Below are 26,148 nucleotides of genomic sequence, written 5' to 3'. Positions count from 1 at the left end.
ATTGAATGATTTTTTTAAAAAAAATGTAGTAAAAGTTAAGTCATGAAGGCAGTTGTTGGCTCTCTTACAGTGATCTGAATTTCCTGTGCTTATAATTGGATTGCAAGTCAGTAAAATTGTTCCTGGATACATTATTCTACAACAATTTTTATAATCTAGAATTTTACATGAAAGATTCTCCATCCACTACTTAGTTTTTTAAAAAATCAATCAATTATTTTAATCTTCACCCAAGGATATATTTATTGATTTTAGAGCAGAAGGGAGAGCGAGAGAGAGAAACATCGATGTGAGGGAGAAACACCGATTGGTTGCCTCCCATCTGCACCCCAACCGGGGATTGAACCCGCAACCTGGGTCTGTGTCCTGACCAGGAATCGAGACCTCAGCCTTCAGTGTGTGGGACAATGCTCCAGTCAACTGAGCCACCCAGCCAGGGCGCCCCTTTACTTAGTTTCTATAATGTGTTTGAGAATTAATATCAGTGAATGTATAAACTTATAAATGATACCTTTTTAAAGTACTGGGAAATGTTTTTAAATCTAGACATGTCATTGATAAGAGATGTGTGTCATTATTTCATTTTTTTAGACCATGGTATTTTTTTCTCTATGTAAACTTTGTGCTTTCTAGATCCTTGTCATATTACCTCTTTTGAGTAAAAGTGCATTTCACTTTACTTTAAATCTTTGGGTGTTTCAGGACTGGCTAGAAGCGATAGAAGAACATTCTGCTTACAGCACTCACTACTGTTCCCAGGACCAGTTGACTGATGATGAAGAGGAAGATGGGGCTTCTGCTGCGGACTTGAAGGAATCCTTAGAGGTAAATGCGAAAACTTAACCTGACCTTCATAGCTAACTTGGTCATTCAAGTTTTAGCATGAACTTTGAAATTTTTTTAATGTGAGATTTTGAACTTGAGTTCTGGCCATGGAAATAATATTGCTCATTGTCTGGTAATATTCTGTTATTATTTATAGTGTCTGTTATAGTAATGCTATCGAATGTCTTTATGCACTCTAAAAATGTAGGCATGTGCCAATATGTATCTTTTTTGTCAACATTTTTACCTCACTGTAATCAGATTGTTATTCTATTTGAAAACTGCTGCCAGTAGGGGGAGCATCTATAACTTAACTTGCGGCCCTTTATGACTTCACTGCATATTTCAGAGTTTAAGTAACGCAACCATAGTGATACATTTCCTGGTCACTAGTTTTCTTTAAAACCACTTGTAATCTGTAAACTGCGCTGATTACAGGTAAGGTAAAGCTTCAGTCATGAATGGAGAGGCCCTCATCTGGAGTGACGTCAGTGTCTAATCCATGTAGAAATATTAGCATATGTATTATCATTGAAATAAAATAGGTATTTTTTTCTTGGCATAAATTTTTTGGCTGGACCATTTAAGTGGGAATTGGGTTGGAAGAATTAGAACTAAGAAAGGATGATGAGTTTTAATCTGAATACTTGTGTCAGAGCATATGAATTTGCCTACTAAATATAATCCTTTCTTTTTTAATGAAATGAAATACTTGTGGGATTTGAGTGTTTTTTAATCAAAAAACTTTAATGAAATTGTTTGATAATACTAAGGAGTTTTTTTAAGGGCCTACAAATTTAAAAGATTTTGAGTCTTTTGATCCCTTGTCTTAATTTATGATGGAACATTAAAGAATTTGAGCTCTTTCTTGTTGTATTGAAGACGTTCCCCAGAATTTATTGACAATGGCTTTAGAAGGACTATTTCTGCTTCAAAGCCTAATGTGACAACCATAAAGATAATTTTCAGATGAGTGAACTTTGGAAATTACATCTACCAGAGCATTTAAATGACATAAGAACTATTTGGGTAAATAAAGAAGGCTTAAATATCTGTGGCCAAAATCATGTTCAGCAAGTAAAAGAACTTTGCTACATATTTTAACTTTTTGTTAGTATTCCCCAAGTGAAAAGGCACCCTTGCCCATTCATCCATCCTAAATGTATGGTAAATGATAAAACCTGTACTTAGGAAGCATACCAGTATCTTTCCAGGATTATGGTAATTTTAAGACCTTTTTAGTAGAAGCTTATGATAAAAGCAAAGTATACTAATTTGCATATCATTAAAAAACTTTCTTGGAGTAATGTTTCTTTTTTAGCATAGTTTTCAAATATTCATGTTCTCAGCCTCAACTATACCTTTCATCGTACTCATTTTGAATATTGTGTTTCTGTGTTACCTTTAAAATCATGAAGTGTTTGCTTTCTAGACTTCATAGCATTTGACGTCAATGAGAGTTTTAGCCAGCATTTCGGGGTTTTCAGTTTCTAGGCATATCTCTGACCAACAGAATTTAGATGCTGATTCTGTGACTCTTGACTCTGTCTCAACCTCCAGAATAGGGAAATCTGCAAGGAGCTTTAAAGTCTGTTGGACTGTAGCCTGTGGGAGACTGGCTGCAGGATATCCTTGATCTTTGGGTTCTTAAGTTGCAAGGAAATTCTGGGACCGGTTTGTGAAACAGATCTTAATGTCGATAGGCTGTCTAAAGGAAGTTAGGAGCGCTGGGACTGCAATACTCTAAAAGGATCTGAGTCAACTAAACTAACCTCAACATACTTTGGACTAGTAAGTAGATCTATAAGAAATTAGGGGAGTGGCCTTGGCTGGTGTAGCTCAGTGGATTGAGCTTGGGCCTGCGAACCAGAGTATCGCAGTTCAATTCCCAGTCAGGGCACATGCCTGGGTTGTAGGTCAGTTCCCAGCAGGGGACCCACAAGAGGCAACCATACATGGATATTTCTCTCCCTCTCTCCTTCCCTTCCCCTCTAAAGATAAATAAAATCTTTAAAAAAAAAGAAATTAGGGAGAAATATGTTCACACTGAAAAACCTGACCGTGTTATACAACGCTTTTGGTCTCAGTTTACCTTCCACCCAAAGTGAGGGCCTCCAGAAACTTAAAACATTTCTCTTGGCTGTCTGTCTGTCATTGCCTTGATGTTAGGCCGCCAGTGAGAGAAGAGTAAGACAAGTCATAGAAATATTGGCCTCATGGCAACTTAAAAATATTTGAGAAATAAAAACTGGAAGAGAAATTCAAACAAAATATCGGTATAGAACTGTACAATAGGTACTAGACACTTGTGGCTGTTTATCTTTAAATAAATTAGAGTCAGATTAAAAATTCAGCTCCTTGTTTTAACTAGCCACATCAAAGTGCTCAGTAGTCACATGTGGTTGTCACCTTGGCCACTGCAGGTACAGAATGTTTCCACTGTTGTAAAAATTTCTGTTGAACACAACTGGGCTATGCTCTTAGATTTGGGGTGGTTCAAACAGAGTAGGGTTTTATTTGTTGAAGATATCTTTATTCTAAAGAGTCAGAACTCCTCGCTGTAAGAATGAGCAGTGCTTCTAAATTTTATACAAAGGAGACAATAATATCAAACTTCCCTGATTTAAGAATAAGTGATGCATTACAATGAACGTGCAGGAAGAAGAATATGTATCCACACAGGGCCAATAAATGAAGACTGGCATATATACCCATACCACAGTGAGGCAGCTTTATACATACTGATTTATTTAAGACTTATAGTTAAGTGGAAAGAGCGAGGTATGAAATACTGTATCTAATGTGCTGTTACCTGGGAGAGGAAAAGTACAGGTGCACACACACAGGTTTGTGTAGGCTTAGATCAGCCCTAGAAAGATGCGAACTGATTGGCAGTTTTTGCCTGGAAGCTGGAGGAGGGCAAAATGGGCCTCTAGGGCCGATAGACATGTGAGGAAGAGTTGCCTTTCTTTACGTAGATATATTTCTTACTTTATGTAGATAGCTATTCCAAAACAAAACATTACAAAGATTTCAGAGCAGGATTGTACTCATCACCAGGAACCAAAAAGAATAAACGTGTTACGGGTTGACTTGGATTGAGGGAAGACGCAGCATGGCGTTATCTTTGAAGCAGATTTGGCTGGAGTTAGGAAGGCTCAGAGATGGGGATGGGGTACCAGTACTCGCAACAGTGGCAATCTTCTACAAAGAGCAAAGTGAGCAGGGTTCTGCAGTCTATTTCATTAAAAAGTTTAATATATCCAGGTACAATTTTTATACAATCAACTAAATGCCATTTTCATCTTCAGTTTGCTGGGTTTTGACAAATGTGTGTACCCTGTGTGACAACCACTGCTGCCGAGACGTAGAACGTTTTCATCACCACACAGACGTCCCTTGTGCCCCTTTCCAGACGATGCCCTCTGCCACCGAGGGGCTTTCTGTTGTTCCAGGCTAAGGTGCCAATGCCTGTGCTCGACCTTCAAGTAAATGGAATCGTGCTGTATGTGCCCTTCAGTGCCTGTCTTCTTGCACTCACTGTGTATCGGCAGTTTGTTGCTTTTGATTGCTGAGGAGAAGGCAGTCTGCTTCTGTTCTTAATTTGCCACATGTGGGTTGTCTGTAGCAAATAGCCTGGAGTTGGTGACCTCTCTCCTCCTTTGCCCATTCCTCCTTAGATGAACACCTCCTTGATACACATTTTTAAGCTGTCCTGTAGGACAGGGGTCATAAAGTAGTTTAACATCAACTTAAATCAGACAAAACCAAGAGTTGACATCTGGGCGGGCAGAGGTGGGAGCAGGAGGTCCGGGTTGGGAGTGGCTCAGCGGCTCCCCTGGGGGCCTCTGGGTGTGATCCTGGTCTTGTGTTCTGTGCCCAGAAAACGTGGTTTCAGACACTGCCACGCTTTGGCTATGAGAACATGGCTCATAGTGGGATCCCATTTCTGTAGAATAAATAAAAATTAAAACCTAAAAAAAAGTCTCTTATTCCCCATAAGGTTAATGGCATAGCATAAAAGGTGAGACTCCATGCTAGGCTCTGCAAAGAGTTCAGAAGCATTAACCTTCATAAATAGAATTTTAGGTGTTCATAATATAACCGATAGCTAAAAGGAGATTATAGCAAATTGGAATGTGTTGTATTTTATTGTACCTCCTTCTGTTCTTTCTAATACCAGTTAAATGCTACCATTGTTTATAACAGAAGAAACTTTTGTACCCAACTAAAATAGTGTCTGAAAGTGATCTTCTCCAGCTGACCTATTATGTACCTTTTAGAACTAGTAAATCATCAAGGAAACTTTTTTTGGTAACTGTTGGATAGTTAAGGAAAGGTGAATGTGATTCAGGTATTTGAGGATGATGCTGTGGAGAGTGTGTCTTATCTTTAATTATAAACTCAGGAGCTATCGTGTTTATTGAGGTTTGCAGTGTGCAAATGAATCTAGTTCTTACTTTTGTGTATCTAGCTCTCACCATAAAAAGGAAAGCAGTAGTGTCAACTTGAACGTGGGCAGGAGTATTAAATATGTATAGAGAGGAAGTGACGGTTCTGTATTAATAAGTTATGAGTCTTACATTTGGTTGCAGTGCATGTTTTCAGTGCCCCCAGATGGACTTTTTTTCTGCCTTTAACCTGTGTTCACGCTGTGTCTGAAAACATTAGCCAGCATGCCATTTTACTTTCTAATGGGTTTTAGATGGCATAGTGTAGGTATTCTCTCTCCCTTTCCACACACCAAAAAAATTGTATTTTTATATTGTTAGAGCTCTCAAGACAGAGTAATGCAGATTTTCAGGAGAACATGGCTTATCACTAATGTGGCCCCATGACTAGTTCTGCTATGGCTAAGCTGAGCTTCAGAAGCACTAAAATTTTATAAAGAGGTGGAAAAGGGGAAAGAGGCGCTTACTTCTGTCACCTGGGCGCATAGGTCTGATTGGGGGGACCAAAAATGTTTACTGGTTGGCTCCTTGAGAGTAGGAATGCAAAGTGGGACGATTCATAAGGCTAAATATAGTGTTCTGCCTTCAAGAGTGTGATTCTCACACTGATAAGGTCAAGGTTCTCAGAATAAATACTTCTTATTGCCCTAACCAATTAACTTTATAATGACAGTTTGCTTGCTTATTCCTCCGCTATTTAAAGGGAAGTTATAAATAAAATTAACTCTTAAAGTTACATTGTTCATATAATAAATGGATTTATCTGATTGTCATTTTGGACTTCCAAATATGTACTAAGATGAGATAAGCTTCCATCATAAAACTGTTTGTTTTGCTTTTAGGGATCTAAAAATGGAGAAATTTCAAATTACAAAGAAGGATGCTTTCTGTAATTGACTTCACATTATTTTTATAAGTGTTTTCTTGCTGAGGAGATATCCTTATTTGCCTGATTGTGTGGTGGCTGTGTGCAGTTAGATTGCTGAATAAAAATCAGTTTGTGATTTCTACATGTTACTAGCATCTAGATTTTTAACTAGTTTTTAAAACACATTAAGAAGCATATTTTGTTATTTCTCAATGAATTTAATCAAGTCCTCTAAGTGTTAATAAATCAGAGAAATCTAACGCCTCAGATATATATGGTGTATTGAGTTCCAAGGAGTAATTAAGGCAGCGGCACAGTGTCTATACAACTGATGTTGAATGTGTTTAGAATTTAGAAATACTTATTTTTATTAATCTGTATGTGATTAACTAAATGTTATTGGGTTGGCCAAAAATTCCATTATATTTTTTCCATACTATGGCTCTAGTAGCGCTTAGTTGTCTTTAACTTCATTCGAGACAATTTTGTTAGATTGTATGGTGACAGCTGTGATATCAGCATGCATTAAAAAAACATTATAATTGGCGAGTTTTTGTGCAGCCATTTTAATATTGAACATGAGAGAACATACGCAACATTTCTGACATGATGCTATATTATTTCAAGAAAGGTAAAAATGCAACTGAAATGCAAAAAATTTGTGCAGTGTATGGAGAAGGTGCTATGACTGATCGAACATGTCAAAAGTAGTTTGTGAAGTTTCGTGCCGGAGATTTCTTGCTGGACGATGCTCCACAGGCCAGGAGACCAGTTAAAGTTGATAGCGAGCGAATCAACACATTAATTGCTAACAATTAATGTCACACCATGTGGGAGATAGCCTACCTACTCAAAATGTCCAAATCAATAACATTATTGATGAAAATGAAAAATGTATTTTGCAGAAAAAACTAAATGGACTTTTTGGCCAACCCCAAATATTCAGTTTTTAAGGAAACTCTTTTAACCATTTTTCTCTGTTAGGAATATGACTCACTATTATAATGTATCTACCTGTGAACTAAAGTTTTGGTAGAAACATTCAAGTGTCTGGAATATACAAGTATTATATTGGCTTGTTTTAACTTTGTTAAACTTGTTTGTCTTCTTTTTGTTTTCTTTTCCAGAAAGCACAAGCATGCCAACAGAGACTAGATAGGGAAATTTCCAGCTTTCTCAAAATGATTAAGGAGTGTGACATGGCTAAAGGTAAAATAAATAAATAAATAAATAAACAAAGACAAACATTGCCCAAAACCCCATAGCCTGTTATTATAGATAGATGTTGACATCTGTAGTTTTGTTTAACTCTACATTTTAGATTAAGTTTGTTTTGAATTTAGCACTCCATTTGTTAAAACTATTGTGAAATTTTAAAAGGGGTATTCGAAAATTCTGCTTATGGAGGGGGCTTACTTTATAGATTAAAATGATTTTATTCTTTTAAGCACAAGAAAAACAAAGTCAAAGTTAACATTTTGGGGCTGTAAATTCATGTTGGTTGTGTAATAAGAATTCTGCTTATAAATCACAGAGCCTTGGAATTTGGAGTCAAACTGTTTTGGATTTGAACCTTTGTTCTGCCCCTTGGTAGCTGTTACTTTGAACAGTTTAGCTGCAAAGCCTCAGTTCCCTCATCTACAAATGAAGGAGTTAGTTGTTTCCAGGTCTTGACTTTCTGTGATTCTCTGAATATATATATATATACACACGAACCTGTCTAGCTAATGATTAATCTGCTATTCAACTTTTTATGTCTTCAGTCTCCATTAATTATGAATTATTATGAGTTGACTGTAGCTAAGTGAAAAATCAAAATACGATCCAATATAAAATGCAGTACAAAAATTAAGTATTGAAAAAATTATTACTTTATAAATTAAAAAGTTGTTCCTTAGACAATGATGTCTTTATAAATAACTACTAAAATATAATTGATTTAGTTGTCTATGAGTTTTTTATTAACTATCAATTTTATTTATTTTTAAAAATAGATTTGTTAAAAACATTTTATTTATTTATTTTTAGAGAGGGAAAGAGAGGGAGGGAAACATCAATGTGTGGTTGCCTCTTGAGCACCCCCAACTGGGGACCAGGCCTGCAACCCAGGCATGTGTCCTGACTGGGAATCGAACCAGAGACCCTCTGGTTCCCAGGCTCGCACTCAAGCCACTGAGCCACACTAGCCAGGGCTATTAACTGTTGATTTAATCATGAATCAGTTAACCAGTGAACTCCTAGGTTCAGTTTATCTGTGCCCAGAGAATGTGAAAAAATGTTAATATGAGAGTAACTGAGCATAAATAGTCTATATCTGTCCCAGTGTACTTTGGGCGTCCCTTTGCTTCAGTTTAACGGACATTTACGTCAGTAATGATAGCTTTGGGAAGGATAGCAGTTGGGTCATTTTGATTATCAATTACAGGCTGGAATATTGTGTTAATTACCCTGTTTATCCTCAGTGGGTTTTTTAAATAATAGCAGCTATTAGAATAATTTCCATAGCCTAAAATTCACCTATGTGAAGTGTATCAGACAGTGGTTTTTTAGTACATACATAGAGTCTGCAACTAAGACCATCAGTGAGCTTGTAAAACACCATAATCTTCACCAAGAACCATCAAAGTACGAAGAGTAATAACAACATTTAGGAGATAGAGAACCAGAGTGAGATGAACCGTAACAATTTTCTTAACTTGCACCAAAGAAAAGAATTATAACTACAATTAAATTAAGTTTTTTTTAACCTGCAGTCAAATCTCTTGGTTCAGATGATCTCTATGTCGGGCCACTCACAATGATGGTGTGCATCGTCTGTGCTCTGAGAGATGTGCATGGTGTTCGGGACCAACTTTAAAAACGGTGTTTTGTTTTAGACAGTGCTCTGTGGGAACTTGGAGATGTTTGACTGTCTGGCAACCCTATTTCATATACCTACAATAAAACTCAGTTGATTTATATAGCGGCAATTATAAACATGGTTTTTGAAAGACTGGTGTAGATAAAGAAGGCTACATCCTATATAAATAGTAAGTAAGGTTGAGGTGATTTCATGAATGGAATTGGAGAGTTCAAGTGACACAGTCGCTCTGAGTGCCGAGGAATTGTACAGAGTAATCTTGCGCCGTGTGTTTTATTAAAGGAAGCTGATCGAGATGCATCGTGCTCCAGACTGCCTACGTAGTTTGCCATGATGTCTCAAGATGAAACACTAAAATGTGTGTGGAGTGGGTCCAGATCTTGTGGTTGAAAGTGTCTTACATGTTAGTACAACATTGTTTGAACTTCAAGACGCAGTTACCTTCTTTCGTGTCCAGACTTCTCCCGTTAGAGTTCAGCTCTTACCACCTCCGACCCTGGTTACTTACTGCGGCAGCCTGCCCTTTACTCTCCCTGCCTTTCCCCGCAAAGGGGTTGGAATCAGAAGATTTCAGGAACTCTTCCAACTCAGAATCTGTGAAATACTGCCTTATTGCTTGCCAGGTTAATTTTAGAAAGGTGCTTTTTTGATCATGCATTTTCTGTTGAAAAAATCTTTTATGGGTCCTTGAAATGATAGAATAAAATGCAATCTCTTTATCCTGGCAATTAAGGACTTTTATAGCCCAGTCACGACCTGGTTTTTAAGCTTTATTTGTAATTGTTCTCTTCCATGACCCAAGTAACAGACCATTTTGACCAAATACCATGCCCCTACTACTTTCATGAGTGGCCCTTAAACCTAATTTCTCCCTGGATGAGTGCCAGGACTCATCTGTCTGGCGACACATTATTCAAGGTCCAAAGTATTCAGTACTGAAATCTCTGGTATTCTGTCTTTACCAAAAGCCTGGTTGCAAAATCAGTTAAAATCATCTAAACTAATAAAACTGTGGAAGACTTCCTGAAGGCTAGGTAGTCAATCTGTTCTTCCATACAACCCTAAATTCACTGTTAGGTTGTCACCAGTTTTTTGACTATTATAAATAATGTCATATTGTACATTGAAATGTGATCACATCATTCCGTTAGGGTATTTGGAAATGGGATTTGTGGTGAAAGCATGTTAACATTTTTGAGTCTATTACCACGTATTGCATTTACTTTCCGGAAAAGATGTTTTACTTCATGTGCCATCTTTAATCCGTGTACTTTATTGCATGTTACTAAATGTATGTAAGTGAATCCCTGGTCAAAGAAATGAGAACTCTTTCAGCTATTTTAAAAACAATCTTAAAGAAAAAGTACAATTTACTGAAAACTTGTAAAAATCCTAGGCATCGAGTAAACACCCCTCTCACCACTTTCACTGTAGCCACCATCGTCTCCCAAGTGGACTGTTAAACGACCTCCTAAACTGGCCCTCAGATTCTGCCCTCAGCCCTACTTGTTCTCCCCAGGCAGTCTCCTAAAACATCAGTGGGTGATGGCCTTTGCTTAAAACATCCATTAGCTTACAGGCTGGCTCACTTAGAAGGAAAGATGGAGTCATTCTGATGACCCACAGACCCTGCCAGTCCCTCTCCCTCCGTCAGGTCCTCACGTCCTAGTCTCCTCTGCTTGCTCCTCCAGCCTCAATGGCCACCTACTTGGTGGCAGACTCCCACCTCAGGCCGGAGCTGTGGTGGTCCCTCGGGATGGAAGGCTTTTGTCTAGGGTTCCCATTTACTTCCTTAGCTCCCCAGGTCCTTCCTCAAACAGAACCCTCTGACTTCTCTTCCCACCTGTTCTGTTCGCTCTCCCCTGTCCATCTCCTGCCCTGCCTGCTGCCCCGGAGCCTTGGATCACTACAGACTTCATTCCTGTGGGGGTGGAAGGAGCAGTAAGTCAGGGGACCTCCCTGCTCCCTCCAGCTGGGCTGTGGTCTGACAGTGCTGCTGGGCTCCTCCACCTGGCCCACGGCTTGTTCTAATGACGCCAGTTCCCACAGGCTTAGCCACACTGTCCCCTTCATTTGCCTCTTTATGAAGGATGGTAACTGTCCTGAATGCCAGTTTCTGTTAGTTCACTTGTCATCCTCCCCTGTCCATAATCTCTTGTAAACATTTTTTTCAGGTCCCCTTGGAACTTGCCAGTTCCTCCCCGCCACGACCGTTACTGATATCTCATTCTGTCTAAACTTTCAGCTCCCCTCAACACTTGCTATCTCCCTACCTTGCTTCATGTTTCTCTTTATCACTTACTAAACTTATGATATATGTATGTGCAGTTGATTGTCTGCCTCTCCTATTAGGAGAGAAACTCCATGAGGGCAGGAAATTTTTGTTCACTGATTAACAGAGCTGGCACCTTAATGGTGCATGGCACATATGGGCACTGAATATATGTGTGTGTGCTTGTATGCATATATATAAATATATATGTTTGTATGTTTTGAGTGAATGAAATGAACAACCTACTTATCTAACTGATAAATTTATAACATTTCTCTTCAACTCAGGGATAAGTCAGTAGTAATTCATTCTGTTAAGTTAGTGAGTATAAGGGTAGAGAGAAACAAATAGGGAAGAAGCCACCAGCACTGCTAGAGTGTTTTGCATTTTTTTGTTTGTTTTTTAAGATTTTATTTATTTATCTTTAGAGGGGAAAGGAAGGAGAGAGGGAGAGAAATATCAATGTATGGTTGCGTCTCATGTGTCCCCTGCTGGGAACTGGCCTGCAACCAAGGCATGTGCCCTGACTGGGAATCGAACCACGATTCTCTGGTTCACAGGCCCGTGCTCAATCCATTGAGCATTCTTCACTACTCGGGTTCACGGGTAATGCCATTGATTTATAACCTCCTCTTTTCCTCCGGGTTCCATTTTTTTCCTAACTGAGGAAAATCTTTGAATAAGTCTTTGAGGCACTCACTGTGAGTGGTAGAATCTCTGCCTTCTCTAAATCTTTATTTCACTCTCACTAGATTATAGTTATCCATTACCATTTTGAAGATATGACTCCAGCTTCTCTGGCTTCTGATATTCTAGTAATGATTCTTTGGTAGACAGCCTTGTCTTTTTTTTTTTAATGTTCTATTGCTTCAAAGATCTTCACTTTGTCTTTGGCATCCTGAAGTTTTATTCTGTCTGTAGGTTTGACTTTTGCTGTTATGCACATATGCTGCTTGAGACTCTGTTTTTAATTTAAAGACTCAGTCTTTACCTCATTTAGTGTAGGAGCGCTCTTCCCCATCATCTCCCTTGAAACTTTGCTTCCTCATTCCTTCTGCTCTCTTCTGCCAGAACTTCCCTGGGCCACCCGTTGAATCTTGTTCTTTGACCTTCTGCTTCTTCGTTTCTCATTTCTATTTTTTTTCTGTGTTAAATACTGAGTAATTTCTTCCATCTGTTTTCTAGTTCTAGGTTTTTTCCCTCAGTTGGACCTATTTTTCTGTTTAATCCTCTGGCTTTCTAATTTTTGTGACTGTGTTTTATAATTCTAGAAATTCTGGGTGGTAGCTTCTAAAGTTTTTACTTTTCCTGTAGGGACATAGTATTTTTCATATAATATGGATTTCTAATTTTATCCAGATTCTTGAAGCATAAGTTTAAAGCCTTTTGGGGGGAATGTTTTTGTGTGTCTCAAGTAGTTTGAAGTGACGCTGTTGTTTTGTCTGCTGTCCCTGGGGACGAATTGTTCTCCTCACAATGGATTATGTCACTTTTTACTGAGCGCTCATCTTCAGGGGGCTTGTTTTTTCTGCCTCCTGGATTATGGAAGTGTCCCTTCCCAGTAGTTTTGTGTCTGTTTCTGCTAGGGCTATGCAGGCTTTTCTGGTTCTGGGCTAATAGTTTTCAAATTTGATTCCATACTTAGGCGGGGCACAAGCTAGGAATTTCCATTTCTCATAATTGCCACTCTGAGCAGTAGGCGGACAGTGCCGTTTTCCACTGCTTCCCTGAGCCCGAGGCAGTTCTTTCATCCCTGCGTACACTAGGGGTCTAGCCCCGCCTGGGGCCTGGTCCCCGTGCTTTGTGAGAGCAGAGCCCGCCTCTCCAGGCTCTGTGTGTCCCAGTGGGCGTCCACCTCTGTGTCAGGCCTTCCCACCCAGGCTTCACTGGCATGCGCTTGTTTTATCAGACTTTTCTTTTTGTTTCTAGTATATCTGGGGCTTTCTTCTTTCAAATGTTGCTTTATATTATTTTATTCAGCATCTTCATGGTCTGGGATTGGAGGAATGATTCTCTATAAACTAAGTCTGCCAGATACCACAATTGTCCCGTTCTCCTTCTAAGACAAAACATGTCAGTAATTCACAAATTGTATCACATAGAATAGTAGCAAACACACATAGCCTTTTGCACATTGTTCTGTGTACTTTATATATATTAACTCATTTATTCCTTCTAACCGTACTATGTAGCGCATGTAACTATTGTGTCCATTTTATAGATAAGCTGACTGAAGCAGAGAGAGTTAGGTAAATTGCCCGAGGTCACACAGCTAGTAAAAACTCAAGGGAAGGTTTGATTCCAGACAGCCTGGCTCCAGGGTCTGCTCCTAACCAATACAGAGTCTAGAATAAATCAAGAATTCTATATTTAACCCTAAACATGTGGCCTATGAACTAAAGAAGTTTACAGATTTATACCTAGGTCAACAGTGAAAGGTAGACTTTTTTTTGAGAATGATCACATTAGCTTGGCTCCTGTAGTTGAGGTGTTGTTCAAACCCTCACAGTGCCCTCCTATTCAGAAGTTCAAAGATAGGGTGAAATTGACCTAGAACAGAAGTTTCCAACTCAAAACAAAGAAATCCTCTTTTTTTCCTGTCAACGTTTTTTCTTCTCTTTTCTTTTCCTAATGTTCTTTCTGGTGTTTATCTTAAAGAGTGCAGGGCTGATTCAGACAATTCCCGAAACCCAAACCTTGGGGTCCCCTAAATTTTCTTTCTGCTGTACCTTTCAATCTCTGCCGTATCCATGCTGTTCCCTTTCTCTACCCCCACCCCCCGCTAGTCTGCCTAGGCCGCTGCCATTTTTCGTGTAAGTTACAGCAACAACTTCTTGTCTGGCCATACTGCCTCCAGTTTTATGTTCCTCTCTTTCCCTCCATGGAATGTTCCAGGCTGGAGCTGGAAAGCTGCAGGTCAGTGGTAAAAAACTTCTTAAAATGAATAATTATTATTTCCAATATCCAGGGAAGAGAAAACATCTTGAACAAAGGTTTAGAGGCAGTAAAATGTGAGAGTATTTCCAGGAAAACAAGTATTTCCAGGAAAACAGCCTGCCTGAAACTGATTGCCTTTATGCAGGGCCTTACATGTTAGGCTGAGTGTAGACTCTGTATTAGAAAAACAGTGGAAGCCATCTGGATTAGGGCTTAATTTGTTAACATAAGCCACAAGTATTTCTTTAATAGTCTAAAAACTTACCCAAATAAAAATTGTATAGTGTATCTTGAAAACAACAGATTGTAAGCTTTTTATATGTCTCTAAAGATAAGCTTTTCACATATGATCTTGTAGCATCTTTCCTGAGTTCAAAAATAATTGTAGTAAAAAAAGGAACATTTTTCCTTAAAATTAAGTGTCCAATTTTTATAGCAGGCCAAGTATGGCAACACACTGGCCCTTTTGCATTTATTCATTACTGTTTAATCTCTAAATATTAATCGACTAAAGCATATGAGCATCTCTCTAGTGATTCCAGTTGGTAACTTTTCCAGAAGCTCAGCAGATTTCTTTCTTTTTGTGTAGCCATGTGCAAGCATCACTGTGTAAGAGGCGAGCCAGTGCGACCTGCCTCACCCCTGATGCACTTGCCGCGCCGTCTGTCAGCTCCCACACCGCGCCGCTGTGCCAGTCAGTGGTAGTTACAGAACCTGGTTTAAACACGCGATTCTCAGAGAAATTAGGTGGCTCTTGATTCTGTTTGCACAGAAGAATTTGACACTGTCTCAATAATGGATTCTTATAAACACATACCTTAAAATATATTTCTTGAAATGTCTTTTGAAAACTTGCGGAATCACTTTTGTTTAAAAACTTCTATTTCTCAAAATTTATTTTGACATTTAATGTCTGTCACATGTTAATCACCATGTATCTAAACTGTGAAATATCTATATACAGAATTGGAGGTGATTAAGCATGTGATAGCATTTAATAAAAGAAATAATACTCATGCTTGCAACTTTCTATCATTTGTACCATGAAAATGGAAAATTACTAGATTTCCCAGAACATTTGTGGAAGGCAGAGACTGTGCCTGTTACTTCTGTGCATCTCCTCTCAGGAGTCCTCAGTCCACAGCTCTGCGAGAGGCATCTGGTGGTACTGTTTAAGTCATATGGCTTCAAGCATCTGGTATTCTCATTTGCTATTTAGCAACTAAGTACGGAAGAAATCTTCACATTTTATATCCCAGATTCAAAATGAAAAATAAAGTATGCAAAGTCGAATTTATTATAGGATATAGTAGTTTTCAATTGGGTGCTATTACAAATAGCTAATACTAGGAAACCGTATTCCATAAGATGAAAAATAAAATGTCATTTGGACTTTATATCCGGATATTATGAAGGGTCGTTTATATTGTCATTCACTCTGACCTCTCGTTTTGTGGCCCACTTCAGCCTTAGGAGTTTTGAGAAATAGTTTTTCCAAGAAAAGGAGTTTCCTTTACCAAAATAAGTTACATTTATACAGAAGATCTGGAAAAGAAAAAGTGCTATTCACAATTGTATCACCTGGAAAATATGGCCAAAAATGATTTGTTATTCTTGTAGATTTCATTTACTCTATTTTTTTTGAAAATTTTTGTTTCTTGATGAGACTGACTGTTTTATGGCCTAATTAATTGCAAATTGCTGGTATTTGGATCGACTGGATTGCTTTTGTTTATTACCCCATGTGTTTAGAACAATGTTTTAAGTAAGACTATTTGAAATACAAAGAATGCTACTGATTTAATTGTCTTTCTCCTTTTAAGTTATGTTTTAATGAAAAGCTTTCTTAATGTTATGCTTTTATGTGATGGAAAAGACTCATTTAAAGGATCTTACGGTATAGTTAGCACAAGTTCCAAAAGTTTTTTAACTAAGTACATCCCCCTTGCATTAATCTGGACAGGATATGACATTTTCCTTTTTTTTTTTTTAGTGATGTGCATGTATTTTGCAGCTTTATCTTGCCAACTTCTTTTTTTTTCTCTAAGTGGGTAAATGGATTAAAATTTTCTTTAGGGCACTTGGGAAGAAAGTGATATAGTAGCCTTTTTGTATCTTTGGAGGCCTGGTTCCAGGACCACCTTGGAGGTCAAAATCTGCAGAGGCTCAAGTCCCTTATATAAAATGGGGTAACATTTCATATAACCTGCACTCATCCTTCTGTTGACTTTAATCTTGAGATTACTTACATAACTACTGCACAATGTAAATACTTTGTAAATGGTTGTTATGCTGTATTGTTTAGGGAGTAAGGAGAAAGAAAAGTCTGTGTACATAGGCTTAACTATGAAGTATATTCCAGCAATAATGTAACATTTCTTCTCTGAATATTTTCTGTCTGCAGTTGGTTGAATTTTCAGATGTGAAACCTGTGAATATGGAGGGCCAACTGTGTTAACATTTCTTTGTTCCCAACTTAATCATATAGTAAACAATTCTGAAACTCTACAGGGACACATTTTCGAGAATGAAAGGCCTATTTATGTCAAACATTTATCCAAATAAGAACAAGAGGAAGTTGACTTGATGCCACCTTCAGATATGTTAGCCATCACATCATGTCAGTTACAGAATTATTTTTGTCTCTTTTTAGCAGTTTACTTTTGAATCGAGTTACTTATTTGGTGTAGCGTATCATGAAAGGAAATACTGATGTTTCACAGCTAGTGCTGTCAGTCCTCCTTGTTGGGTGCATCTCAAAGGTTGTATTATTGTTACTCTGTAAACTCGTTCTTAGTCTTGGCTCTTCTCCTTGTAGGGTACAGACTTCTCTAGGACAAGGCTTCATCCCTTCTTCTTTGTACCAGTTAGTGCTTTGCATGCAGTAGTACTTAGGATGCCCCAGGAATGGATACTGTATGCTTCGTTTAAGGTGGCTGGAAGAAAATGTGAAGTTTGTAGCTATAAAAGTGTTTGTGGTTGTAGTTTATTCTGATTACTTAAAATCCCACTCATTTGATTTATTACTTTTTTTAATTTTTAGATATGCTTCCATCATTTCTTCAGAAAGTTGAAGTTGTCTCTGAAGCTTCTGGAGAAACTTGTATTGCTTTGAGGGATTGCCTAAATCTCTTCACGAAACAAGAAGGGGTAGGTAGTGCGGAGTTGAATTTTTTGACAATTGTTTGGTGTCACATACAATCATCCAATGAGTTACCGCTTTCAAAATGCCCAAAGGTAGGAGAAAATAGTAGAAACAAAGGAAATAAAAGCTTCATTCTTCACCAAAATTTAGAACTTATTTATTTATCTGAATTTTTATAATAGTTTATTTGAGCCAAACTGATGACATATGCTGAGGAACAAGATCTCAAATGCTCCCAGAACTTATTTATTCTTTATTAAGCAGGATGATTCTGAAATAACCATCTAATTAATTTATATAGCCATATTTAAAAAGTATGTTTTAAAGTTGTACTTACAGTGAAATGTTTCATTAATAAAGTTATGAAAATATTCTAGAAGCCAAAGATCTTTGTATGAAAACTATGTGATACTTTTATTTAGAAAATAGAGTGCTGTTATGCTTATTTATGTGAACTAAACTCAATGGTTAAGTATTTTATGTGCTTCTTTTTACCTCTCGTATGCAAAGATTTGCCATTTATCTTTCCAAACATGAGTAAGAGTGATAATTCATATTCATTAGTAATTCTTTTCCTAAGGACTGCAAAGCTATAAAGATGTGATTTGGTTGCCTGAACTAGATTTTTTCTTGTTTAAAGTTTTTCCCCCATTTTTATGATTTTAATGCAAGGTATGTAGCAGTAGACTTTCTTTTCTATTTTGTTAATATCTTCATATATGTATAATCTTCAGGTTTTAGATTCCTATCAATTTCTTATTCTCATTACAATTTATTTGCACTATTTGGTTAGAGACTAGGTTTTGGCAAAACAGGATAGATGAATATGGTTGTATTGTTTCTCTTATATGTAAAGATCTAAAATTTTATGATTAGAATTCATGTAAAAGTTTTGTGAATTCATATAAATTTTTAAATGCTATGTTTGTTAGCCACAGATTCCATGTATTTTATTTGAAGAATAAGAAAAATCTATGTAAATAATCAGAACTCACTTAAACATACAGAAAGTCGATAGAATTCTATTAGTTCAGGAAATAATTGTTTCAAAATTTTAAGTGGTTGAGGCTTCTAATATTGTCCGAAGACAGCCCTTCTCCCATTTGTGTTGGTGATTTGCTGATTTCATATTCTAGCTCGTTTGCACAAGGAATGATTAGTCAACTGAATAACCTAATAGGATGACAGCATCGTAGTGCATCTTCCAAGTGCGCAAACCACGATGCCGTGGGATTCAGGCTCCGGTTAGTACGTCGTAAAACCAAATTGTATCTGCAGCCTGTACGTGGCGCCTGATGGATGTATCGATAACTGTCTTCTGCTTTCGAGATGTATAGTTTTAGGGTGAACTCTGGATTAGAAATCATTTAATTTCCAAGAAGCCAGCCTATGCTGGTTTTAAAACTAGTTATTTAAAAAAATAGCCTGTGTAATCACCTCTCTGGAAATCTAGATGTATAAGTATTAGCCTAAAGTTTAGACTAATTAACTTCATTAGCTTTTTAAATTTGTCATGAGGATTAAATAAGAGAATACCAGTGAAATGCGTAGCACAGTTCTCACACACAGCCCCCCGAGTGAAGGTCAGCCGTTCCGGTTGCAGGCTGCTCACCAGCACCCGCGCCCCTCCTTCGGATGGTGTGTTGGAGCTTTTGGGTTCCTGATGCTTGGTATCTCTTTTGGGGAGGAGGTGGTGGGATCTAAAGAAAATCTGACAATTTATGGAATAAATGTGCCAAGGGACTACTTCAACTGCTCTGAACCTTGACATGTGCGTCTTTCAAGTACCGGAGACCATGCAGAAGGCCGTTAAGAGCGCTGGTCTGAAAGTCTAATAGGCCTCTTTTACCTGCCCCTCTTTCCCTAACTGGTTGTGTGATTGCTGGCAGGTTTCTGTAAATTGAAACTATGTAAATACCCCAGAGTTGATGAGGGGATCAAATGTATACAGAGGAATAACATACATGTTATTACATTATTTACCTATATGTATATACAGCGTATTAGCATATTGCATGGCAAGCAGTAATCATTCTGTACATGCCATTTATTGCCTCAAACTTTGAAAGTATCTCTAAGATTCCTTTTTAGTAATTCTATGAAATATCAACTCTCTGAGACCCTCAGTGAAATTCATAGGTTTTCTTCTGAGAAATATGAATATAGACAATGAGACAGCCTTAAAAATACTTAAAAGATAAATAGCATCTTTAAAGTTACTCTTTCAAATGACTAAGAATTACAGCCAAGGAATTTAATAGCTTAATTAAGACCATAGTGGAATAATTATGTACTATAACGCCTTATTATCTAGCATCATAAATATATTTTTATTATCTGGAAATTTTATTAAAAGAGCACTTTAAACTCCTGTAGACCTGGATGTAGTTCCTGGCTCTGCCATTTAATCTCTTTCTTTTTTCTCCCAATATTTTTATTTAATTATTTTTCAAGTACAGTTTTCTGTCTATTACTCCCATCCCATCCCACCCCCCAATTTAATCTCTCTTAACCTCAGTTTTCAAATGCAGTCTCCTTTTTAAAGTGATGACCAACCAGAAAGGAGAGCTGTGAAGAGGAAGCGAGATCCCACGGCAAAGCCCCTTGTACAGCGTCTGGCACGAGGTCAGGACCTGCTGGATGTAAATGATCCCAATCCCAGGACAGCAGGACTGCTTTTATTCTAACCTTTCCTTGGTGACAAGCTACTCTCAATGTTTCACATTTACTTCTTATGCTGAATTTTTTAAACTAGAAGTGCCTTCAGGGGATGGTGTTTACAGGACTCAGAATTTTTTTAAAATTATTTTTCAAGTACAGTTTTCTGTCTATTACTCCCATCCCATCCCCCGTGCTCCCCCCTCCCTCCCATTTCCACCCGTCTCAGTTGTTGTCCATGTATCCTTTATATAGGTTCCTCTAAATCCCTCCCCTATTTCCCCTGAAATTCCCTCCCCTCTCCCCTCTGGTCACTGTCAGCCTGTTCTGTATTTCAGTGTCTTTGGTTATGTTTTGCTTGCTAGCTTGTTTTGTTGTTTAGCTTCCTGTTAAAGGTGAGATCATATGGTATTTGTCCTTCAACACCTGGCTTATTTCACTCAGCATAATGCTTTCCAGTTCCATCCATGTTGTTGCAAAAGGTAGGAGCTCCTTCTTTCTTTCTGCAGCATAGAATTCCATTGTGTATATGTACTATAGTTTTTTGATCCATTCGTTTACTGACAGGCACCTAGGTTGCTTCCAACTCTTGGCTATTGTAAATTGTGCTGCTATGAACATTGGGGTGCATATGTTCTTTGGGATTGGTGTTTTAGGGTTCTTAGGATACAATCCTAGCAGTGGAATTGCTGGGTCAAAAGGCAGGTCCAATTTTAGTTTTCTGAGAAAATTCCATACTGTTTTCCATAATGGTTTCCATAATGGTTGTACCAGTCTGCAATCCCACCAACAGTGGACCAGATTCCCCTTTTCCCCACACCCTCTCCAACATTTGTTGTTTATTGCTTTATTTATGATAGCCATTCTCACCGGTGTAAAGTGGTATCTCATTGTGGTTTTAATTTGCATCTCTCTGATAGCAAGCAATATCGAGCATCTCTTCATGTGTCTCTGGATCCTCTGTATGTCCTCCTTGGAGAAGTCAGGACTCAGTATTTTTGACTAAATGGTCCAGTCCTGCTGATGTTTTTGGACTTCTTTTGTGTTCCTTATGTAGTTTTTTTTTGACATGCCAATTTTTTATTATTATTGCATTCAAAATATCTCATAACTACTACTGTGATTTCTTTTTCATTTTCTTTTTGAAATGTAGTTAACTACATTACAAACCAATGTATCTATAACTGGTTTCATGAATTACTTTTGTTTCTGTAGCTTTCCTCACCAGAAGGTGGGATCAAAATGGTTAAAAGGTCACACAGAAGCCATCATTGGTGCCCTTCATGCTGTGTGAGTTATCACGCTCCCCTTGCTATTAGTCAAACCTGTTTTTCCAGGGTAGGAACTTGCTTACTTATAGTTAGCGTAAGCTCACTTATAAAATATTTGTACTTCTGTGTTAAATGTCCCAACTGCTAAAGAGCTGTAACCCAGATGTGTGATCGGAGTGCCAGGGATGCTAAGTTTGTGATGTAGCGGAAAGATTCAGACCTGAAATTGGAGCCAACCGAGGGGACTGCTGCTCTGGACCAGACGCTGACGTCTGTCTGCAGGGGGAAATCACGTCCCCTTGTGGACTTGTAACTCCCTGACCTTGCGGGCCCTGATACTCAGTGTGTGTCCTGTGCTGCCCAGAGTCCTTTCGTCACTTTGTGTCCCCAAGTCTCTCTCTCATTTCCTAATGTTGCTGCTTAGGAGGCCTTCACTTCTCTCATGTCTGCAATGTCTTCATCCCCTTCTACTCTGAGCCAAATTCTTTGCTAAATATTAGGCAGCCATTGTACTTGGCCTCACTCCAATCTGTACCTTTCTCTTTTTCTTTTATTGGGGATGTCTTTTTCTGCCATTCTGCTTCAAAATCATTGTCTCCCTTCTTCTGAATTTGCTACTTCATTACAGCCTTTATTTCTCTAAAACTGTCCAGTTCCGTTTTTGAAAATGTGATACTTTATGTTTTTTACTTCTTTATTCTTCAACCAGTCCCCTGAAACCTTTCTTGCCAATATCTCCTTATTGCAAATCAGAGGACACCCTTAAGTTATCTTGCTTGTCCTTGGAAGGATCTAGCATTTGACCCCTGCTTGCTTGGTAGAATTCTTCTCTGTGATTTGCGCCTGTGCCTACCTGTTAGGGCTTCTTTTTTGTTTAGAGCAGCTCCTTCTCAGTTTTCTTCTAAAGGATCGTTTCTTCAGCCTGAGCCTTCAGTGTTAGTATGCCCTAGGTTTCTGTAGGTGGCCTTCACAGGTTCTTCCTCGGTGACCTCACCCTCCAGAAATCCATGATGACTCTGGTATCTCCACCTTAGATCTCTCCTGGGCAGTGAACCAGCACAGCCTGCTGCCTTTTGAACATTTACATATGGTTACATCAAAGGTATTTCAAAACCAATGTATCTAAAATCAAAGAACTCAAGGAATTACCACCTGTTGGGAAACTCAAGCCAAAAACATATGAGTGACCTTTGGTTTATCCTTCTTTCTTATCCCCACCTTTAATCAAGCCCTGTTATTTTTATGCCCTGTGCCTCAGAGTGCTCTCTCCCTTTATTCCCTCCCCCGCCCCCACACAGATCCCCATTGCCACTGTGTTAGGTGAGTTCTCAGGATGGCTCTGCTGGATGACTGCCACCATTTTCTAGTCCCAGGTTCCACCCTTCAAACTGGGTTAGATGAGCCTCCTGTTCCACGAGTTCCTTGCTGTCTTGCTGTCGTCACACGATCACAGGGCACCATTTATGTAGCTCCTTGTCGGTAGATTCCCTGAGCTGGTAGTCCTCAAGTAAGCAACTGTATCTTAGTTATTTTTGCAGCGTGTGTGTCTAGCATAGTCCTTGGCATATAGTGGACAGTTAATAAATATCTGGATAATTGAATAATGAATGTACAAAGGAAAGAATAGAATGTTTTGAGTCAGCCCAGTCAACTCCGCTTTCTTGACCTTGAACAAATTAATTGTTCAGGAATTCTATTTCCAAATCTGAAATTCTATTTCCAGAATATGAATGAGTTACGTCTAGTTCCTCAGCACAGCGCCTGGGCCTGGCACGTTTTAGGTGCTCTGTAAATTACCTTCTAAAACAAATTAGACTCTGTTATTCATTGTTTTGCTTTTGCTGCCTAGTACTACTTTATAAACTGAATTCATTCTCTAATTTTCAAGGTCTACGGAATTTCTGTATCAAGGGCTCCTTTTAGTGCCAAATAAGACTTTTTGAAATGTAATACTATTTAGTATTTAAAAAAAAAAAAGAAAGCAAACTGGCTTTTTGAAGACACCAGGAGGCCTCACTTAATGCTAAGTCCAGATTTTCTAATTACCGAGTATCTAGACCCTTCCCATTTGGAGTGTAGGGTCCGCACCTCATTAAAGCTGCCATGTTGGAACAGTGAATTTACCCTAGGAGCTTGGCAACAAACAAACAAACAAGCAATAATTCAGTAGCACTCTGTTCCTAAAGTTTGAGGACAGATTTATACACATCAGAAAGGTTTAAACCTGCTATTCGAACAAAAAGTCCACCCCCCCAGCCTCATAGTTAACCAGGATTTTCACTGCCTTGAACATTCCACTGAAGTGTAGAATTTTCGTGGTGGAATTTTCTGTCCTGCCCTTGGGCCTTTGTCTACACTTCAAGCCTGGCTGGGATCAGAAACCATGCATTTCCTGTATGTAGCTTTCACATCTAGTAGGGTTAAATACGGCTGCTTCTCCTCGCTGTTCAAATGGTAGCCAGAAAATATATTTTTCAAAATGTGAAGACCACTCAGTCTTTGTTTTGAGGTTGGAAACATTAACTCTGCAGTGTAAGACTATGTGCCAGTTATCTTCCAGGTGGAAGACTCCAGAAGACACAGGACGTCTCTGCTTTTCCCAGGAGCAGGCTGGCCATTTAAAAGTTGTCAGGGCCGGCTTCCCCGGCAGAGGGCTTGAGCACACAGCCCACTCTAGGACCTCGCAGGAGCCTCCGCGGGATGCACGCAGACCGAGAGTAGCAGTTTCTTGACTTCCTTCCCCGAAAATTCCCTGGGAGCAGTCCGCTAGCTCGCTTGCCGGGGCACGGTGGGGCTCTCGCCGCCCCCAGGCAGGTCCCTTACCTGTGCCTCCAGGAGACGCAGGGGGGCAGGGCAAGGGAGGAGGGACTGGAGGACAACAGCGGCAGCGCTGTCTCCTGCTGCAGGCCGTTCCTGCGCTGCCTGCTCGCCAGTCCCCTGCGAGCCCCGGGAGGGCGGGTCTGCGGCCCAGTGGCACAGCGCGGACCTCTGGCGCCCGGGGAGTCCAGGGCCCAGGGCAGGCGGGCCGCACCTCTGCTCAACCTCGCTGGACTTGGGGCGGGCCACGCTGCACGAAGGTGATTTAGGGAGACCTTGCGGTGCCACCCTGGGTTGCACCTCCTGGCTCGGCTGGAGGGGAGGTGGAGGAAGAGGCCGAGCCCATTTGCGCTGGAGCTGACCGAGAAGCTCAGGGTGGAGCGCGAGCCGGGATCTCCAGATCCGGCCCAGGTGGGTGGGTGTACGTGCTTCCCGGGGGCTTTGCCGGGTCAGCCTATCGACCACAGCGGACACTGAGGAGGGGAGGGGGAAGGGCGGCCAGGCGAGATCGAAGGATGTGAGTGATCCAAGAATAGTTGGGTTGTGTGTGCTCCGAGAGAAGTACAGCCGCCGACTTGTGGGGAGGGGTGCGGGGAGCTCAGAGACCCTGCCAAGCACGGGGTCTCCTGCAGGTTCTACATTTGCGGTTCCCTCAGGAGGAGCCCCTGGGGGGAAAGCCGGTGGACTAATAATATATATATTTATTTTTTCAGCTTAGTATTGATAGTAGGTCAAGTGGAGCTGGAGTGGGAGGAGTAAGGCAGTGAAAGACATTATTGTCCTAAATAACCTTCCAAGTTAGTGATTTTTTGCGTGTCCCTGCCCTGGCTGACATTGAGATGAACTTCGCATTCACTGTACAGAAGCCACTGAAATGCGGAGAAAATGAAGGAAAATGCCTGAGTGTCGACAGAAAGGGCAGTTTTACCGAGGTTGGGGTGTGGGGAGGTGGCTTTCAACTTTGTTTTGATTAGGAATTTTTGATTACTCACAGGCATTCTTTGTAGCCTAAACCAGAGGACGGTCACGATCCCTAGCGTTGGGGCCATGTGGCCAGTTGTTCGTGTTTTCTGTTGTGCTGGTGTTTTTCTGGATTTGGAGAGAGGGCGGGAGGAAGGAAGGTGCCAGGGAAGGAAGAACTTGGTACTGCTTTTGGGCTTTTAAAGCTATTAAAAGTTTTTTTTTAACTGAATTAGGTTCAAAGTCAGAATGAAAGCATTTCATTTTGAAGACATACCGTTGCTAAACAGGAATCTTTTTCAGAAGAGAAAAATGCTTGAAATGTATGTTGGTGGAGTAATGTGTAGGCTAGAATATGGGAATCTAAATGTAAATTTTCTTCTCAGTCTTTTCTGAGGACATGGCAAAGTTGATCTCTGGTCCAAATAATGTTTGATTTTAGCCCTGAAGCTGACGACTTTGGCAAGTTAGTGCAGTTTTAACTGAGTACATGTTTGATCTGATCATGAAGACGAGAGAGCTGTTTTGGCCTTTGTCCCAGTGCTACTTCCAGTAGACTCTGGGATCTTAAAGGAATTTGTATTGCTTTGAATATGGACTCAAATATCCCCTTAGAAGCTCTTTAAAGGTTAATTTTAGGGAATTTTATTGATGGGGAGAGTGACCTACGTAACCTCTCCATCCTCAGTTGTGCACCTTGCAGAGTGGAGGGGGGAATTAAAAAGCTTATTAGAGTTTCCATATAAAAGCAAATGTGTATGGTAATATTCAGGGTAGTGTATAAATATAGTTCAAATGCATTTTAAATATTATACACAAAGTAATTGATAACATGATTATGCCATGCTCTATACTCTAAGCTCTGTGTATAGTTTGACATTTACCATTTACAGTGTTTTAAAAAGCTTTTGTAAATTTATTAGCATTTCTGACACTCAGATTTAGGATTATAAGAAAAGTTGGATTCCTTTAAAAATTAGAAATTTAGAATTTTTGCCTGATCTACACTATTCAACATATGTCCCTACATTTTTAGCTTGCTTTATAGGTAATCCATAAATATACTGCTACAAATGAATTTTGG

General features: G+C 39.3%; 1 protein-coding gene across 6 annotated transcripts in view; it reads left to right on the top strand.

Annotated features, from left to right (window-relative positions):
• OSBPL1A (oxysterol binding protein like 1A) overlaps positions 1–26,148 on the top strand; it is a 213,414-nt gene that overhangs the window by 73,455 nt on the left and 113,811 nt on the right. For 3 of the 6 annotated variants that reach the window (XM_037032020.1, XM_037032009.1, XM_037032029.1), the window contains 3 exons: positions 703–825; positions 7,272–7,353; positions 17,257–17,363. In XM_037032020.1, coding sequence (XP_036887915.1) covers positions 703–825; positions 7,272–7,353; positions 17,257–17,363 — 312 coding nt within the window. The other 3 variants (XM_037032036.1, XM_037032047.1, XM_037032056.1) reach the window with 3 other exon arrangements.

This window comes from Sturnira hondurensis, unplaced genomic scaffold (assembly GCF_014824575.4).
Source record: "Sturnira hondurensis isolate 20B ecotype Veracruz unplaced genomic scaffold, ASM1482457v3 Scaffold0001872, whole genome shotgun sequence".
Lineage (NCBI taxonomy): Eukaryota > Metazoa > Chordata > Mammalia > Chiroptera > Phyllostomidae > Sturnira > Sturnira hondurensis.
This window is presented reverse-complemented; position numbering and strand designations above follow the sequence as displayed.